This window comes from Aspergillus brunneoviolaceus, assembly GCF_003184695.1.
Source record: "Aspergillus brunneoviolaceus CBS 621.78 unplaced genomic scaffold BO95scaffold_54, whole genome shotgun sequence".
Taxonomy (NCBI): domain Eukaryota; kingdom Fungi; phylum Ascomycota; class Eurotiomycetes; order Eurotiales; family Aspergillaceae; genus Aspergillus; species Aspergillus brunneoviolaceus.
In genome coordinates, this window is record NW_020290784.1 from 262,549 (window position 1) to 280,507 (window position 17,959).

At 50.3% G+C, this 17,959-nt stretch overlaps 5 protein-coding genes across 5 annotated transcripts; 2 read left to right on the forward strand and 3 right to left on the reverse strand.

Annotated features, from left to right (window-relative positions):
- Window positions 1-2,538: 2,538 nt before the first annotated feature.
- On the reverse strand, window positions 2,539-4,096 carry BO95DRAFT_394494 (40S ribosomal protein eS4). The gene is made up of 5 exons (XM_025583693.1): window positions 4,013-4,096; window positions 3,723-3,860; window positions 3,367-3,651; window positions 2,914-3,208; window positions 2,539-2,850 (listed from the first exon to the last, which is right to left on the reverse strand). The coding sequence occupies exons 1-5, from the start codon at window positions 4,024-4,026 to the stop codon at window positions 2,797-2,799; spliced, it is 786 nt and encodes a 261-aa protein (XP_025439939.1). The 5' UTR covers window positions 4,027-4,096; the 3' UTR covers window positions 2,539-2,796.
- Window positions 4,097-4,186: 90 nt separating this feature from the next.
- Window positions 4,187-5,892, reverse strand: BO95DRAFT_394497 (aspartate-semialdehyde dehydrogenase family protein). Its single transcript, XM_025583694.1, has 3 exons — window positions 5,576-5,892; window positions 5,258-5,515; window positions 4,187-5,202 (listed from the first exon to the last, which is right to left on the reverse strand). Exons 1-3 carry the CDS (start codon window positions 5,601-5,603, stop codon window positions 4,397-4,399), a joined length of 1,092 nt encoding a protein of 363 aa, XP_025439940.1. The 5' UTR covers window positions 5,604-5,892; the 3' UTR covers window positions 4,187-4,396.
- Window positions 5,893-6,238: 346 nt separating this feature from the next.
- On the reverse strand, window positions 6,239-8,315 carry BO95DRAFT_394500 (FAD-binding oxidoreductase). The gene is made up of 4 exons (XM_025583695.1): window positions 7,886-8,315; window positions 6,761-7,814; window positions 6,529-6,710; window positions 6,239-6,462 (listed from the first exon to the last, which is right to left on the reverse strand). The coding sequence occupies exons 1-4, from the start codon at window positions 8,210-8,212 to the stop codon at window positions 6,310-6,312; spliced, it is 1,716 nt and encodes a 571-aa protein (XP_025439941.1). The 5' UTR covers window positions 8,213-8,315; the 3' UTR covers window positions 6,239-6,309.
- Window positions 8,316-8,925: 610 nt separating this feature from the next.
- BO95DRAFT_516470 (uncharacterized protein) lies at window positions 8,926-12,953 on the forward strand. Its single transcript, XM_025591821.1, has 9 exons — window positions 8,926-9,098; window positions 9,171-9,318; window positions 9,373-9,467; window positions 9,570-10,187; window positions 10,238-10,390; window positions 10,438-11,655; window positions 11,708-11,824; window positions 11,877-11,993; window positions 12,093-12,953. The coding sequence occupies exons 1-9, from the start codon at window positions 9,018-9,020 to the stop codon at window positions 12,744-12,746; spliced, it is 3,201 nt and encodes a 1,066-aa protein (XP_025439942.1). The 5' UTR covers window positions 8,926-9,017; the 3' UTR covers window positions 12,747-12,953.
- Window positions 12,954-13,566: 613 nt separating this feature from the next.
- BO95DRAFT_394506 (RNA dependent RNA polymerase) lies at window positions 13,567-17,923 on the forward strand. The gene is made up of 4 exons (XM_025583696.1): window positions 13,567-13,772; window positions 13,831-13,987; window positions 14,050-14,515; window positions 14,653-17,923. Exons 1-4 carry the CDS (start codon window positions 13,600-13,602, stop codon window positions 17,886-17,888), a joined length of 4,032 nt encoding a protein of 1,343 aa, XP_025439943.1. The 5' UTR covers window positions 13,567-13,599; the 3' UTR covers window positions 17,889-17,923.
- The last annotated feature ends 36 nt before the right edge of the window (window positions 17,924-17,959 follow it).

Below are 17,959 nucleotides of genomic sequence, written 5' to 3' on the forward strand. Positions count from 1 at the left end.
ATTCGTAGCGGGGACAGGCGTAAAGTGATGCTGTCCAGATTCTTGGCTGTGTGACCATTAACATGGTCGAATTCGACCACTAGCATCCGTAGTGACCTTGCCTGCAGCAACCAGACGGGCTGTGTCTCTTGAGCTGTTCACCCTACTCCGTAGAGAAGGCCTGATAGAGATCAAGGATAGTGACCAAGCCGGCTGATAGTCTACTAGGTAGTCTGGGGTGTTTGTTGAGTCCAGACTCTGAAGACCGGGAAGCCATGGTGGGTGAATGGCTGCATGGCTACAAGCATGAAAGCTACGGGAACAACGGCGGTTGCAAGAGCAATCATAATGCTCTTGAACCACGTCGGAGTCTTCTGGTAAAATGCGGGCCATCGTCACTTGCGGGAAGGAACAACGGTTGTTGAAAACCTCTTCCACGGATCTACTCCGTAGTTTATGATCAAAACAGAAGAAGCAAAAAAGAGATCGATCATGTCCATGATGCCCTTTTTAGCCTCTCATGACTAAGCACGAGAATAGATCAGTTAAGTCAGACAGAGCGCGCGAGAGGAGAAGACAGCCAGCGACCCTGCCGAAGTAACGACCTTTGTTCGGATCCTGGGCTTGCGCAGTCCACCCAGATTGGTCCATCGCTTGCAGCATGCATGACACCTGACTCGGAGTTAAAGTGTGGTGGTGGTGGTCGTGGTGGTGCGTGGGTATGTGCGTGTTGAAGCGTGTGAAGGGGGTCAAGATCAGTGACAGTGGCTTACGTATTAAACACCATCCCACCAACCCTGAGTGGTAGATATAAATTCTTTGCGCTCATCTGCCAAACAAGCGGATGGAATGCTGAGTAACTTCTCCGCAATCGGGGCCTCTCCGCAACCATTTGGCAGAGCCTGCCAGCACCCTTTTTCAACCAACCAATGTAGTGGCACAAGCTGGGTGCACGCCGACTCAACGGCGGTGGTGAGTCGTCTTCGGTTCGCTCATTCGGACGACTCCTGTCGGTATCCTGCCCAGGCCGGGCAGACGGGCCAGTAGAGAGGCAACCTCGATGGCGCGCCCCAAGAAGAGGAAAAGCATGCAAGAGGGGAAAGCAATAATGAAAAAATTCTAGGAAAAAACATCCACCCAAGCTGACAAGCCCTAGGAACCGATTTTACCAAGGAAAGGCAATAAGGTCTGAGCGAATGATCGTAATCGTCATTTTCCCGATCGATTCCGAGCGCCAGTGCTGACCTGATCTCCCACAATGTCGGGGCAACAGTTATTAGAACCTGGATCACTGACACGGCTGCGTCTGGCTAATATCAATCACAATTGGTGCCCCAGAACCGGGCGAAGATCAACTGACAAGAATGACTTGTCATTTGACCGAAAGGCGTCTGAACCCAACAGGTGTTCGAGGCTGCGTGGTCGGTGCTCAATGAGTCTCATGTTTCGTACGCCATAAGACCGAAAATCGGCCTAATCGGACGGAGGAAGGAGAACAGCAGGAAGCCGGGATAGAAAAAAAAATTGATCGGTCCCAAATTTCCCTGGACAAGAGGCAAGGATTATTGAATGGTCTGGAAGTAAGTTACTACCTACTACCGTGGTAGCAGCTGTAGCCGCTGTAGCAGCTGTAGCCGGGGTCTCTTAGGCTCGATCCTCTTGCAGTCCCCCTCATGGGTGCATTAGAGAGCCAGAAGGGAATTGGAGGGAAGACGGAGGATCTATATCGGCATGCAGATGGGGGAAGTAGACGTGTTATCTTTCACATGTATGGTCCATGGATGGGTGGAGCGGCTTACTTCGCGGGAGAAGGGGGGCACTTACAACTTTACACAAGTATGCGGAGGAATAGTTAACTATTCCTTGAGATGACAAAACCGCTTCGTTGGTCTAGCAGATATTGCGACCTCTACAGGTCGAATGGGCGTCGAATGGGCGCATGTGAGATCGGAGTCAGTGAGTCAGTTGCCTCCTCTTTCATTTACTCCGAGGCCCCGTTCTTGGTAAAGCCTATGCGATGTTTAGTGTTTGGTGCTTAGATATGAGCGGTAACCTGGACTTTCGACCTCACCCATCGTGCGCCAAAGGAAGTCAGAAGTACGTGGTAGGATTGGTACGATAACGCCTGCCCTGTCCGCCAATTTAGGAAAGAAAATCGATGGAAGGGCGTTGCGTCCACTCTCACTAGCTTAAGCCATGAATCCATCGGCCCGGTTGGGACTTGCTGGGGGGGACTTCTCCATAGGACTCCAATGCTCCATGGAGGGAGTGGAAATGGATGTCTCAAAACTAAAAGAGGAGACATCCTATGATTGATTGATTGCACTAGTCAGGAGGGGACGGCCCGGCGGATGAGTGGACTTTCTTGGGAATGGGGCCGCAATTCAAGGTTCCGACCAGCAAAGGACTGGTGATTGATCCATTAAGCTATCCCGGCGAGTTGAGGCCATCCCGGGTAGGTTGGATTGCTAATCTGGGTTGGGGAGGGTAAGACGGCGGACTACGAGACTTGGGAATCTCCGCTATTGGCAGCATGAAGTAAAAATACGACTAGGTGAGAGGACAAGAAGCACTAGGAGAATGCCTTGCTTTGCGTCTATGGTACGTGGAAGCCTACAGGATGTGGTAGACATGGACACGCCCAATGTGGAATATCCGGTGGACGGAACTTTCTCTTTTTTTGATTCCGAATAAGGCTTCATATTATCGTAACCGGCGTCATACAGGCCCACAAAGCAAGACAAGACGTCGTCTCCCCAGCGGAATTTTTCAAAGCTTTTTGATTTGCTGTATCCTACGACACTTACCGAACTGCATCTAGTTGGCGATGGCGTAGGCACGGCGGCGGTCACGCTCCTCAGCAATGGAGAGCTAAAAGAGAATCGGTCAGTCTCAAGTTGACATGCATGCCAGAATGCTGGAAAGGTAACGTACCTTGACACCCTTGCCCTTGGGGAGGGAGATCCAGGGCTTGTCCTGGCCAATGACGAAAACGTTGGACTCGCGGGTAGCGAAGGTGTTGTCAATGGCGTCCTTGATGTGGACGATGTTGAAACCTCCGTCGTGGCGCTCACGGTGGGTGACGACACCAACACGACCCATGTTACGACCACCGGTAACCATGCAGACAACACCGGTGTCGAAGCGGACGAAGTCAGCGATCTTGCCAGTGGTGATGTCAACCTTGACGGTGTCGTTGACCTTAATGGCGGGGTCGGGGTAGCGGATGCTGTGATAAGCCTTGTTAGCATGAATGTTCAATCCATATGGCCCCTTACGATGTTCCCGTAAAGAAACCGTCGTTCCGGTTCTTTCGTCCTCCGCCGATCAACCAAAGCTTGGTCCAACGACTGAATGACACGGAACTTGTAGAGAGCATGCACTCACGTTCTCGCATCGTGCGTAACCAAGAATGGGATCCCGCCCTTGCCAAGCTGAACACGCTTAACCTTGCAGAGCTTGTACTCAGCCTCCTCAGCCTGGATGCGGTGGACGGTGAAGCGACCCTTGGTGTCGTAGATCAGGCGGAAGTTCTCGCCGGTCTTCTCGATGCCGATGACGTCCATGAAGCCAGCAGGGTAGGTAGGGTCGGTGCGGACCTTGCCGTCGACCTTGATCAGACGCTGCATCATGATGGCCTTGGTCTCGCGGCCGTTCAGGGCGTACTTGAGACTATATTCGCTGTTAGCCGCTGTTCCTCCGGGAGGGTCGGAGATCGCGTCGTGTCGCTCGAGGGTTCGTACCGGTTGCGGATGAAGACAATCAGGGGCAGGCAGTCACGGAGCTTGTGGGGACCGGGGGAGGCCTTGGGAGCATAGGTTCCGGACATCTTGTCCAGGAGCCAGTGCGAAGGCGCGCTAAGGCGCTTCTGGTGCTTCTTACTGCACGATCAATCGAGTCAGCTCTTCCATCCTCACTTCCAAATTGAATTTGCAACCATCTGCTCCTGCGACTCAAAAGTCTCGAAAAAATCGCCGAACATGGTCGCAGTCGCATGAAAGTCACAATTCGTGTGGTGAGGCTCAGGACTTACGGTCCGCGAGGCATCTTGGCTGCTTTGTCGACTTGAACCGGTTAAGTTGTCGAAGTGTCGCGAAAGAGAAGGTACGGTTGGGGCAGGGACTTCAGCTGCTGATATCCAGGGCGCTCTCAATTTTCGCTTAGCGTCCGGTGCTGGCGGGTTGAGCCCTAACCCCGTTGAAATTGGGTTCATTTCACGCTAAGCTGATAGAAGACTAGCTTGCACCGGTCTTTCTCATTATGTAATACTGCAAGTGGGTCACTCGGCTTTCACGTGTCAAGACATCTACTTACTTCGGTCGTCACTTTGTTGACACCGACTGCTAGGTTCTCAAGCTGTTTATCAGAGAAAGAAGCTAAGCCAAGTCTCTATATACATTTTTATTATCTAGAATGTCTAGATGTAGCCCTTAATCACGGCAACCTCAGCATTGAGGATAGACGATCCCGCAGCGCCCAGAACGGTGTTGTGCGACAAGGCAGCAAATCGGATATCGAAATAGCCACCTTCTTGACCCTCACGGACTCGTCCGACACTAACGGTGTATCCCTTGTGAATATCGCGGTCAAGTCTGGGCTGAGGCCGATCGGGTTCGTCGAAAACCTTGATAGCCTCTGCAGGAGCCGACGGGGCACCCAACTTCTGCGCCTCGGACTGATATTCTCTCATCGCTTGAACCACCTGCTCTGCGCTGGGCGCCGGGCGGTTCTTGAAGCGCAGAGAAACGAATGCCATGTGGCCATCAGTGACTCCAACACGAGTGCAAGTCGCGCCTACTCTGAGGCCGGCTTGCTCTTCGAAACCAGTAGCATCAGCATTCAGAGAACCCAGAATCTTCTGCGCCTCATTCTCGAGCTTGTCCTCCTCGCCGCTGATGAACGGAATGACGTTGTCCAAAATGTCCATGCTGGGAACACCAGGGTAACCGGCTCCGGACAGAGCTTGCTCAGTAAAGACTTCCACTTCGACAACAGGACCGAACTTGGCCTGGAGCGCGGCGAATGGGATGACGATGCCGATGACGGCGCAATTAGAGTTGCAGACCAGGAAGCCCTTCTTCAGGCCAAAGTGCTTTCTCTGGTGAGGGATGAGGTCGAAGTGGTGAGGGTTGACAGTAGGGACAATGAGCGGGACCAGGGGATGCTTGCGGTAGTTCTTAGCATTGGAGAAAACGGGGATATCGGCCTTGATAAATTCCATTTCTGCGACGCTTTTGGTCAATAGGTTTCCAGAGACGTTGCAGGGATAGCCTCTTACCGAGATCGCCCGCCACATCACTGTTGAGTCCAGAGAAGACCAAGTCGCAGTCGGCGAACTGCTCGGCCTTGCAATCACGAAGGACAAGGTTGCTGAGCTTCTCGGACATAGCCGTAGTCTGCTTCCATCTCACAGCATCCTTGTAGGTCTTTCCAGCGGAGCGCTCCGAGGCACCGACGGCGTGCAGTTCCAGGAAAGGGTGGTCGGCAAGCAGGAGGATGAACCGTTGGCCAACTGAGCCAGTGGCTCCGAGGACACCTGCCTTGAATCAGTACTAACTTTCTCTTCAGATACATTCCTTGTCCAAGGCCTTCTTACCGCACTTCTTCTTAGGATATGAGGCCATTATGCGAGTCTAGACTATTGATCCTGATGCTGTCAGTTACTTGAGTTCATGTGAGATCGCAATTATGGAGATGATTCCAATCGAAAACAGCACAAAAGATCCGGAAATAGGATCGAATCATTCACAGCTCGCAGCAAACCAGTCGAGCAGATCAAGTTGAAGCGATACCCCACTCATGGAAGGTCTCACTGAACCTAATCAGGGACTGGTCGTGAATGCTGAAGATCGGTTTTGTTGAAGCAATCACATCTCAAAACATCAATTGAACAAAAGCACAATAGTACTTACCTCCTGACACTTGGGATAGAAACTAAAGAGAGTGAGAAGTCCGTGGCGTTGGAGCGGGACACTGCGATATCGCTCCGGAGCCATTTGCCCCGCGGTGAGTCAGCCCTGCTTAGTCACCGTATTCGGGCATAGTTCTCTCGGTTTTTATTGGCTAGAGCGTGTGTTCCTGAGCGGTCTTTACTAAAACGGCCGATGACGAAAATGCTTGACTAAGGGGCACGGAGTAGGTAAGCAGGAATAAAGACGGGAATCTATATATTCTAGTACCGATTCATCGTACTCGAGTAGATAAACCTGACTTAGCAGTAGACTAAGGTCATGTTATAATCATTCAATTTTTTCGAAATGGCCATTTGTACCAGTACATTTTGAGAATGATCCGAATTGCAATGGAGACTCTTTCATATGGAAATGCATTCTATGCCCTACGTTCATAATCAAAGATCTTCCCTGGGTTGAGTAACCAATGGGGATCGAGTGATTGCTTGATAGAGCGCATAACATCTATCGTGTCCGGACCAAGTTCCTTCTTCAAGGAACCCTTCTTGCCCAGACCAACACCATGTTCGCCCTGTTCAATAGTCAGCCATATGTGCATCGAACGGACAACCGGGGGGGGGGGGTGGTTATATCGTACAGTGCATGAACCCTCCATCTCCAGGGCCCGATCGACCATATCGTACACGACCTTCTCTACTCGCTCCAGCTCCTTGGGATCGCCGCGGTCGTACAGAATACTTGCGTGAAAATTCCCATCACCGATGTGCCCGAGAATGCTGGCAAACAGGCCAAGATTGTCTAGTTCCTTCTTAGAAATTTCTACTTCCAGATTAGCAAAGCCCACGTGCAGTTGCATGGATAGGTTTTACCGATGATATCTGGCAGTCTGGAAATGGGCACCGAAACGTCTGTAGACCATACCTCAGACCCCTTTTCCCTTAGCGACAGCATACTCCACAGTGATTGCTTCCGCGCAGACCACAGGTCATGAGCTTCACGCTCGTCTCGTGCAAATTCAAAGGAGCTGGCATTGTTCCCTTTGGCTAACTTGGTGGTTAAGTTGATGCTGTCAGCGACCCCTGCCTTCGTGCCAGAAAACTTGAAAAACAGTGTGGGCAACGTCTTCCACGTGCGTCCGGTGCCACCGGCCCGGTTGATGACGTCCATCTGGACCTCGTCCAAGATTTCCACGCACTGTACCAGGATACCTTGTCGAATAAGCTGCATGGCGGTCGAAGCAGCATCGCGCACGGTCGGGAAGGTCACGACGCCAACTCGTGTCTGCTCTGGGATAGGAGCTAATTTGAGGGTAGCCTCAGTCACAATACCAAGTGTCCCCTCGGAACCTACGAACAGTCCCGTCAAATTATACCCTGCCGATGTTTTGCGTGGACGGCGACGTGTCTTGATAATTCGACCGTCGGCCAGGACAACCGTGAGGTTGATGACCCAGTCTTTCATAGTTCCATATCTCACAGCATTTGTTCCACTGCAATTTGTGCCAACCATACCACCAATCATTGCAGATGGACCGGGGTCAACCGGGAAGAAAAGGCCACTGTCCTTGATCTTCTCGTTGAGATCCATCCATTGGATCGAGGGCTGCACCACAACGTCCATGTCGGATTCATGCAACTCGAGAATCTTGTTCATCGAAGCGAAGTCTATAGTCAAGCCTCCGTGCGGGGCAGAAAAATTGGCCTCGAGACTGGAACCGCCGGAATAAGGAACCATTGGCATCCGATATTTGTGGCATATCTGAGCGATTTTGGAGACGTCCTCAGTGTTATTCGGGTACGCGATCGCGACCGGTAGACGGTCTGCATTGACACTGGACCATTCTGAGAATCCATGGCGCTGAAGATCGTCCTCGTCCGTGCTGATGGCATCCTCGCCTAGGACGACTCGCAGCTCTGCAATGGCCTAGTTTGCCGACTCGATCAGTTACATGTATCTTGCAGTATGCTGGTGAAATTAGTAGGATAGCTGCCTACCTTTTTAAAGTCCTTCCCTGACCCGTACTGAGGCTGGCTTGATTGTGCCTTCTTAGAAGTGACTGCATATGCGTAACCGGCCCCGGCAGCCAATGCGGATAATAGAAGAGTGTTGCCCAAGGAGCCAAAGCCCGAAGGCTTGCTGTCACTTGAAGAATCCGAGTCCCGATTCTTGCTCGAGTTATTCTTCAGACTGGGAGGACTCACGTCACTTCGCAAGCGGACGGTTCTGTGCTGTGTAAGAAGAGTCGGTGGGCGACAGTGGGCGGCCACCCTCGTGCGGGGAGATGCGGGGAAGACCCGAGGCAATTGAACGAGAGCCCGCATTATGCACAGTATAAATTGAGGATTGACAGAAAAGCCAAAGATGGACTTGAAGGGAAAGAAATCAAGAGCAATCAATTAAGGACGCAATGACTTCGCAAAGCAGGAAGAGAGATATTTTCGGAGAAATTGGCTTTCTTTGGGGGTGCCCTAGCTTCGTGCATCTGCGAGCCAGCCCGGTTAACGCCATCGGAGCTAATAATGAGGACTGGCAAAGATCGGAAATCGGCCGAGAATGATACAGAAATCAAGATAAGAAAAGCCGAGGGTGAATGAAGAAGCCGTTGCAGATGAGAAGCGCACGTACGTCCGGCACTCGCATTTCCCCTCATCTTGGTTCCAAAAGATCCTAGGGTCAGCGTTGGGGAATCGGGATTGCTCGACTTCGGTCAGAACCCCGACTGCTGTGCCTGCCAAGGGGCTCAACAACATGGGACCCTTGTTCAAGGGACTGGATCTGACGATTGTTTAGATGATGTGTTATCTCGAGGAAATAGGCTTGGTCTTGTTGTTTTCGATTCTTCCTCAATTGAATTCTATCTTGTTTTCCAAGAGCTCTCTCTTGTATTAGTATTCTAGAAGAGGATTGTAAGTTACAGTACAATAGTGTACTGTACAGTATAATTGCCAGGCGGAGTGGCTTCCGTACTTCCGCTTCATTGTCGGGGCAACCGGCTGCATCTTATCTTTTTCTTCCCCCGCCACTTGACCACAGTTGTTGATGGATGTCCCAAGACAATAACTAAGGCCTCGTTTCGACTTACAAACAAGCGTGGAAGTCTCTGTTGGGGTATCAGGCCTGCCAGCTATGGCTGAGCAAATTACGAGCATTCAACTTGGGCGCGAAGTGGAGCGCCTTGTTACGGCCCCATATGCACCTTCGCTACAGGTAAACCCCGCAGCTCCACGCTGCTAATCTATATCAATCCTAGACTAGTAGCTGACCTATACTGAGCACCAGGACCTATATGGATTGATTCAGGATGCATCACCTGCTTCTATTAGACATTGGGCGTTCTGTAAACCATGCCAGGTTGGGGCTCTCGTAGACCTTCTCGTTGAAGGTCTATGTCGGTCCCGCCTTGCTTTATCTTTGCTTAATGCATTCAGTAGGTATACCCGGGTTGCAGAGATTCTGAGAATGGAAGACCTGATGATCGCAGTGCCCGTCGTTTCTTTTCGTGATTTCTTACTTCAGCAATACCCTCATCTTCTTGACCAATTCCTCGAAAAGTCTACGACAGAGGAGGGTTCCGAGGTTGGTACCTCTAATCACGTTTTTCTATGCCCATCTCCTCAGCCATCTGCGATGTTCAAGACCGAGCAACATGGTAGAATAGCCCAAAGCTAATAAGCGCAGTATGCTTCTCTATGCGTTGCAATTCTGTCCTCCCCTCTGCCACCGGACTTCCTTGTCCCAGCGCGTTTGACACCATTCCTCTCATCGGTAATCCGTCAATTATCAGAGAATCCGTGCTCGGAGACTATTTTGCCTCTGCACCGTATCTCAACTGGCCTACGAACCTCTCCTAGAGTTTTACTCGAGATTTCCACCGAGATCATGTCGAGCATCCAGGTTGAGCTCACAAAAACATTACGCAACCTCGCTGACCACATGGGCAATCTTCTTTCTCTCGCGACCCTGGCCAACCTTGCATCACTGCAGGGGAAATTATCGGACCAAGAATCTCGGTCATCTACTCCGCTGTGGTTGCAAAGTGTTAGCCATTTCTTTGGGCCCAAGCGCGGGCTCAAGACAATGGATCTTGTAGTCCTGAGAGTGATCCTTGCTTGCTCTGACTCATGCAGTGAACTGACGCCAGTACAAGCTGCTGAAAGTATTTGCTTAGCTATTCAGATTTGTGATAGGGTCGAACCTGAGCAGAAGGAAGCATGGAATGCAGCAAATCCATCCAAGATCGCCAAATTGCGAGAGAAAGTGATGAGAAGTGGCATTGATCGGGGCGTACAAATATTGGTAGGTCAGGGCCTCTTCGCACATGAAATCAAGCACTTAACATGCGATAGGGTGCTACCTTCCTCGTTTCTATTCTTCCAACAGCGGCACTGACCCCTGAAATACCTCGACTTGCTCTCGACTGGGCCTTGTCAGAAAATAGTCCCGTTGTGTTGAGCGTGCTTCCCTTAAAGTATATGCAACGACTAGCAATTGCAAATGCCGTAGGTAATACATAACTGCACACAGAAAGGATGCTAATACGCTCTAGGCTTGTTCGAAAGAGTCCGCAGTACAGGAGATCCTTGACTATGCTTTCTCGACGCTACAAATATCACGTCCGAGCAGTCCATCGGACTTGCAGAGTCTAGAGATAGCGAGGTCATTCGTCACAGGCTTACAGAACGCAGACGCGAAACTATTCACCACCTGCATCTCGGAGACAATCCTGCACGAATGCAGCAAGTCGATGATTCGCCCCCTCGAAAGTTTCCCAAGAGCTCCATCTCCAACACAATGTCATGAGTCCAGTATATGCTACGACTTACATTCGCAGCTGCAGAATGAGCTAGTTTGTGAGCTGTTTGCTTGCAACCTGTACGCGTCGCTGTCCCACAAATCGGACGCCAGCGGACTGTATCCTGCCGAAGCCGGTACTTTGAGGCTGTTCACCGAAAAGTCCAAGCAGTTCCTGTGCAGGCGTAGATGCACATTTCCAAAGAATAAGCCCAACGACCGTGTCAGGATTGTCTCGCCACTTTATTCACATGAGAATTTGCAAAGTTCAAGATCCAATTGGAGGGAAGCGATGACAGAAACATTGATGCTGAATTCACGTACAAGTCAAGAGACTATGATACGCGCGATCGAAGATATCTGCTATGACCTTGAGCAGCGCTGTGGCAATGTCGAAGCCCCTCTCAGAGCAGTGGAAAGAGAACGCGACGAGTACTCCTTGGAAGCGGAAAAACTGCGAGAACAGAACGTTGAGCTACAATCGCAGCTAGTTAAGTGCTCCGGCACTATTGACGATCTACACCAGGATATCTTCCGCCTGGAGCATCAGTCAGAAGCTGCATCTATGCGTGCCGAAGAGTTGACGGTGAACTTAAAGGCACTACAGAAGGAATTGGCGGACCATCGGCGCGAATCTCAAGAGACTGTCACTTGCGAGCGAGAACAGGCCAGGACCAGGGAACTGGACCTAGTGGCCTCTATTACTGAAAAGGACGATCTCTTGGAAGCGCTTCAAGAAGAGGTCACCGAGCAAAAGCAAGCGTATGACGACCTGCGGAATGTGCTTGCCGAGGTCTCCAAAGATAAAGCCACATGTCTGGAACAAGTTGCTTCCTTGGAACAAGAAGCTGTTGGGCTTCGACAAAGCGTAAAGCATTTCCAAACACTGGTTGTTGACAAAGAAGAGGAAGCGAAGCGGATCTTGGAAGAGAAGCAAAACACCGGCAGAGAGGTAGAGATATTACAAGAGAAGGTGAGCTTTCAGTATCTTGTTCGAATGGGAATCGTTCTCTAATATTGCACAGCTGCACGAACGAAATGCAGAATTCGACAAGCTTCAAGAGGCACTTCAAACCGCGATTGAGGAACACCGGAGAGAACGTGCTAATTCTGAGGAGCGGACTAAAAAGGCGGCTGTAGAGGTATGATGCACTTTGATCGGGCAAGCTCTTCCACTTCGACTCACATATATAGAACGATAAATGGAAGGAAAAATACGCTCGTGTATGTGCTTCCAAAGACAAAGCTGCTATAATCGCTGCCACGGAAGCGAAGGAGAAAAACAAGCGCATTGGATACTTGGAAACAAAGGTATGACACTGAAACTGCGATCACGCTAGCATGACGCCTCCATATTCACCTGTTTCTTCGGTAAATACCACTAACAATAACATTCAATTCTGATTATAGACGCGAAAGCTCAAAGACGAGCGAGCAGCCAAAGCTCGGGAGTTCTCTGAGGCCCAGCAATACATCGGACGGCTGATGAACATCATGGGGTTCAAAGCTGAGCCCGAGGTGTCAATGACTCCGAAGAAACACCGGCGGCCTAGATCTAACAGTAGAGCAGAATCCGCTGAGCCCGTGGCGATGCCGCAACAAACGCAGGTTGAAGTGGAAGAGGAGGACTTTCAGACTCAGCCCGACGAGCGTTTGGGAGCAAGTTTTGAGAGCGAGATGTCCTCCTCTAGGAACCACAGCCAGAAAAGATCTCTGGACAGGGCATTTCCCGACGCCGACCTGTCCTCACCTCGTACTGTAAATGGCGGTCAGCTGGTGAATGCGGGTGGCCGTGATGCCGCAGCTTCAATACAACATCGACAGAGGACGCCTCTGGCAGACGCGGATCCGAACAGTCAACCTTTCTCTCAGCAAAGTACTAAATCGCATCGCATTGAAAGTGTGAGACACACAGTCGATCAGAGCCAACCCCGTGGAGTGCTGGGTGAAAATCACTTACAACACATCGACTTGGATATGGATTTGGAGTTCTCCAAGGACTTCCTGTTTACAAGCACGTCTTTGTCCAACTCAAACGACCACGCGCCACCGTCTGAGACATAGTGGCGTTGCTCCCTTGGCACTCGGATTTAGATGTTGCTTACGGGAAGGATTGTGACTTCGAGCTTTTGTTCCGCCTCTCTTGGATAGTGATCTGAACTGTTTGCAGTTGAAATCTCCTGTATAATTGATGTGCGAGCGCGTGTAACTACTATTCTTCAATTCAGGTCAACAATTCTGTCTCTCTCATACGAATGAGACAAGGATAAGGTCCGCGTTGCAGTCTAACAAGCCCAGCCATCAAAGAGAACCCAGCACTGAATTCTCAGTGAATGACTACCTGCATGACTGTAAACAGAGAGCCTTCTGTCATGGATTTCTTTTAAGTACTCGTAGTTTCCTGAACACCACGAGAGACAGAGCAGAACATAGTCCAGTTAACATATGATGAATCCTGTCTCGACCAGACAACGACACGATGGCATTCTCTGCAACAAGATATCTAAACCAGGATAAGGCGTCGGAGGGGCATCCTTCATCTTTCGCATTGAATTCGCCTCTTGATGCGACACAAGGTTCTCATGCCAACCTTCACTCGAGTGTGACTACACTTGTGAGGCAGAACTCATCGCCAACTGACTCGGGTCTTTCCTCCACTTCCTCCACTTCCTCCTCTCCCTCCTCATCCTCCTCCCACTCCACTTCCACTTCTTCTCCTCGTCCTCGCTATTTCTCGTCCTCTCTCGATGCCTCCTCCTGTTCTCACTCGCTCTCAATCCCCCAGTCTTCTTTCCTCCAGAGGCCTTCACCCAGAGTCAAGATGAGCACACGAGGCAAACAAGTCGTTTTGAGGAACAGAAGGGGGGCCCTTCAAGCTCAAGCTCAGCCTCCACAGAAAACAGCGATTGCCAACCTCATGCCTCCATGGAAGTCGTTCGATTCTCTGGCTATCCTTCTTCATCAAGTTCCAGACGAGGTCGATGCAGCTTGTATATGGCATTCTTTCAAAAACGAAGGGCGCATTTTCTCCATCGATCTCTTCGAGAACTTTCAGGGGAAAAGAAACTCGCGAGGGAAGATACGCTTCAGGTAATCCTCCATCACTGCAATTCACCTGCAAGTTGACACTCATCCAATATTGGGTCAGACCGCCTCCCATTAAGGACTTTTGGAGCCAAGGCAGCTACACCATTCATCTGCCTGGTGGTCGGTCGGCCACCATTTCCGTCAAGCCTGAGCTCAATTCACCGAGCGACCGCATCCAGTCTCCTTCCCATCCCCTCGTTCAATATCCAATAGAGATTGTAAGTATGCTTGATCCTCACATTTCCTGCAATTGACATCATCTCACTGGGCGGCTTCTCAGAAAATCCCACTTGCTTCTCTGGATATTGGTGTTATGATTGGTGAGAATATATTTTTACCAATGCGGACAGTTGAGAATCCACCCGGCGGTGGCCTTTGTATAGTTCTTGACATGAAGTCCAAAGCTATGCTCGTCCAATTTCAGATCCAAATCTTCGACTCGACCAATAAGAATACCTCCATGCGTGAAACCTACAAGAACTACCAGATTAGAATTCCCTTCGTGCAGCTGAATGAAATTGCTCAGAGGCGGAACGCGGACACCAAGTCGATCTCACATCTAACGATCCTTGATTCCCCTCCAATCTATCAGCGGCGCATAGATGATATCAGGTCGACATTCCTGGGGGACCATCATTGGAGGGATGCAGACACCTGGTATAGACAAACTCAGATCGTCCACCAGCCGCGAAGGCTGTCTGGCCTCCCCATCAGCTTACAAAGGCAACATTCAGTCATTGACTTGGGTGAGTGCTTTGAAAGCCTTCTTTCTCTCACTCCCTATTCCTGTGTATTCTCTTGTCTTTTGTGTCTCATACTTACTCTCTTTCATTGTGCCTTCCCATGATGTCACTTATTGACCCCTTGCAATGTCCGGATATAGGTCGTTGGACAGCTTTCGAGTTCAACTTCCGAGATGGTTGCGAGGACTTAGGGCAATTTCAGACCCTGGGTGAGATACTCAAGGACTACAACATCAAAGTGAAAGAGAGTAACTACGACATCAAAGTCGATGGCAGCAAGGAGAGGACTCCCCCTATCTGGAAGTGGATCGACTTGACAGATGCGCAAGCCTCTCCAAACAGCCAGGCTCCCAAGATCTCGGCCTCACTGCAGTCTCTGTCTGACTCGATTTATGTTTATCTTCCTTTTGCCGTCCGATATCAGTTGGAGGTGTGCATTTCCAATGGGTACCTCTCTGAATTCACTTTGACGCGCGAGTTCGCAACAAGACTGGTTGAGTTAGAGGATATCAGAGCCAAGAAGCTTCTAGAGCACGTGGCAACACAAAAGCAAGTCTACCACAATCCTCTAGATATCTTCAATCTCAAATTTATCAAGGGTGTGACAGATGCGAAAATACCACCCTACTGTTGCTATATGCGCTCCGCCAGAATTACCCCAACCACTATCTACTTCAACACACCCACAGTCGACATATCAAACAGGATCATTCGACGTTATGTCGAGCACGCAGATCGATTCCTTCGTGTAAGGTTCACGGATGAGAAGCTTCTGGGCCGCATTAATTCAACCATGGATAACACAAGGAACGAGATCTTCACTCGCATCAAGAGAGCCTTAGCCAATGGCATAGTCATCGGTGACAGGCACTACGAGTTTCTTGCATTCGGAAATTCGCAGTTTCGTGAACACGGCGCTTACTTCTTTGCCCCGCTGCCGGGCCTCACAACTGCCAATATTCGCAAGTGGATGGGCCACTTTAGCCATATACGCAACGTCGCCAAGCATGCAGCACGGCTAGGGCAATGCTTTTCAACCACCAGGGTGATAGCTGGCTGTCCTGTGCAGATCCAAAAGATCAATGACGTAGAGCGTAATGGCCATGTCTTCTCTGACGGCGTCGGAAGAATATCAAGATTTCTTGCACAAATGGCAATGACAGAATTGAAGATCAAAACACCATCTGGCGACCCTCCTTCCGCGTTTCAGTTTCGCCTTGGAGGATGCAAGGGCATGCTCGTTGTTTCTCCTGAAGCTCAGCCCCAAGAGGTTCATATTCGCAAGAGCCAATACAAATTCACCGCAATTCATAACAACTTGGAGATCATTCGTTGGTCCCAGTTCAGCATCGCTACGCTTAACAGACAATTGATTGTCGTTCTGTCGACCTTGGGCATACCCGACAATGTATTTCATGATAAGCTTCAGGACATGCTTCACAATCTTGATCAAGCCATGGAAAATGATTCTCTGGCAATTTCGCTTCTTAGGAGGTATGTCGATCCGAATCAAAAAACACTCACTGTCAGTGAAATGATATCCGACGGGTTCATGAAGTCTCGGGAGCCATTCCTGACATCTGTGATGGCCTTATGGAGAGCCTGGCACCTCAAGTACCTGAAAGAGAAAGCAAAAATAGTAATTGAGCGAGGTGCTAATCTCCTGGGATGTATGGATGAGACTGGTATACTCAGAGGATTTTACTATAACAACATTCCCAAGGACAATGAGCCCCTCGAAAAACAGCTGGCAGCGCTACCCCAAATCTTCTTGCAAATTTCCCAACCCGAGGCAGAAGGCAGTGAAGATGGGAAGAAATACACCATCATCGAAGGTGTCTGCATACTGGCTCGAAATCCATCTCTTCACCCCGGTGACATCCGGGTGGTTAGAGCTGTTGACGTCCCGCAGTTGCACAACCTTCACGACGTAGTTGTATTGCCCCAAACCGGTGATCAAGATATTGCCAGCATGTGCTCCGGTGGAGATCTTGATGGCGATGACTACCTGGTCATTTGGGATCAAGATCTACTACCCCAGGATTGGTTTCGTCCACCTATGAGATACGCCAGCAAGAAGGCCCCAGACTTGGATCACGATGTCACAGTTGATGAAATCACATCCTTTTTTGTGACTTACATGAAGAACGATTGCCTTCCGATGATCGCACATGCACATCTTGCATGGGCGGATCGTCTGGACAATGGAGTCAATGGAGACAAATGTCTGCGACTAGCGCAACTGCACTCGGATGCTGTCGATTACAACAAGACTGGGATCCCAGCAGCTATGACCCGCAATCTCCAGCCTCACATGTGGCCACATTTCATGGAGAAGAAGGGAAAGGGGCCTGACAAGATCTATCGTTCGAAAAAGATTCTGGGCCAGCTTTACGACGCCGTGGAACGTGTTGACTTTACACCCAGTCTTGAAATGCCCTTCGACAAGCGAATCCTTGACTGCAAAATGCAAGTCAGTGAGAAACTCTACCAATTTGCCAAAGATCTCAAGGTTGAATATGATACGGCGACCCTCCGCATCATGGCCCAACATGAAATCAAGACTGAATTCGAAGTCTGGTCTACTTTTGTTCTCAGCCATGCGAACATGAGTCAAGACTACAAATTTCATGAGGAGATTGGAACCCTCGCCCTGGGTCACCTCGAGACCTTCAAAAAGAGGTGCTATGCCGAAGTTGGTGGCCGCAACTTCGAGCAGCTGGCACCTTTAGCGCTTGCCATGTACCGCGTCACGCATTCGGAGATAGCCGCTGCCCTGAAGAAGCACCGCGAAGATTCTCGTCCAGAAGACGGTGGAGAGTCCTCACAGAAGAAGCCTGATATGAATCAATGGCCGCTGATCAGCTTTCCGTGGATCTTTCCCCACATCCTTGGCAAAATTGCAAAAGGTCTCTACGAAGAACCTGAAGACATCGAGCAGGAAGAGAAACAGTCGGCCACCGAAACTTCTGAGGTTGTGGTCCAAGCCGACACCAGCGAAACGGAAGATGTCCTGGATGATCCGTTTGGCCTATTTGAGGGTGAGACTGTCTCTAAATCATCCCGTCCTCGTCAGATCCCCAACATCGCCAAAAGCAAGACCGAAAAGCTCCAGTCGCTTGAAGACCTCCTCGATTTCGGCCTCTCGGATACTCCCAAGCTTTCTGGCCTGCCTACCACGGAGTCACCAGACTTGACAGCAAACCTGCTTGAAATTTATGACACCGTGGCCAACATGAAGCTCGAACCTGGCAAGCATGACGAGAATATAAAGGTGGAATCTGACACTAGATCCGAGTGTCTTGACCTCGTTGAAGAGGAGAATCTGGAGCCGACCACGGTTGATAAGCTCAATGCGCTGCTCGGTCTTTTCTAGGTCTGGTCAGGGGAGGGAGGGGGGAGGAGGGAGACATCAATTAGTGACGCGCATGAATGGATTTGAAGGGT

Bases quoted from the DNA above. Each gene is read 5' to 3' on its own strand.
- BO95DRAFT_394494 (XM_025583693.1), bottom strand. The intron at 3,209-3,366 runs GTGAGTGCATGC...GGCTTATCACAG, and splicing joins GTTACGCACGATGCGAGAAC to CATCCGCTACCCCGACCCCG. The intron at 2,851-2,913 runs GTACGTTACCTT...ATTCTCTTTTAG, and splicing joins CCAAGGGCAAGGGTGTCAAG to CTCTCCATTGCTGAGGAGCG.
- BO95DRAFT_394497 (XM_025583694.1), bottom strand. From the start codon at position 5,603: ATGGCCTCATATCCTAAGAAGAAGTGCG. The intron at 5,516-5,575 runs GTAAGAAGGCCT...GATTCAAGGCAG, and splicing joins ATATCCTAAGAAGAAGTGCG to GTGTCCTCGGAGCCACTGGC. The intron at 5,203-5,257 runs GTAAGAGGCTAT...AAAGCGTCGCAG, and splicing joins TGATGTGGCGGGCGATCTCG to AAATGGAATTTATCAAGGCC.
- BO95DRAFT_394500 (XM_025583695.1), bottom strand. From the start codon at position 8,212: ATGCGGGCTCTCGTTCAATTGCCTCGGGTCTTCCCCGCATCTCCCCGC. The intron at 7,815-7,885 runs GTAGGCAGCTAT...TCGGCAAACTAG, and splicing joins CAGGGAAGGACTTTAAAAAG to GCCATTGCAGAGCTGCGAGT. The intron at 6,711-6,760 runs GTAAAACCTATC...ATCTGGAAGTAG, and splicing joins CAGACTGCCAGATATCATCG to AAATTTCTAAGAAGGAACTA.
- BO95DRAFT_516470 (XM_025591821.1), top strand. From the start codon at position 9,018: ATGGCTGAGCAAATTACGAGCATTCAACTTGGGCGCGAAGTGGAGCGC. The intron at 10,188-10,237 runs GTAGGTCAGGGC...AACATGCGATAG, and splicing joins ATCGGGGCGTACAAATATTG to GGTGCTACCTTCCTCGTTTC. The intron at 11,825-11,876 runs GTATGATGCACT...TCACATATATAG, and splicing joins CTAAAAAGGCGGCTGTAGAG to AACGATAAATGGAAGGAAAA.
- BO95DRAFT_394506 (XM_025583696.1), top strand. From the start codon at position 13,600: ATGCCTCCATGGAAGTCGTTCGATTCTCTGGCTATCCTTCTTCATCAA. The intron at 13,773-13,830 runs GTAATCCTCCAT...ATATTGGGTCAG, and splicing joins CGAGGGAAGATACGCTTCAG to ACCGCCTCCCATTAAGGACT. The intron at 13,988-14,049 runs GTAAGTATGCTT...GCGGCTTCTCAG, and splicing joins TTCAATATCCAATAGAGATT to AAAATCCCACTTGCTTCTCT.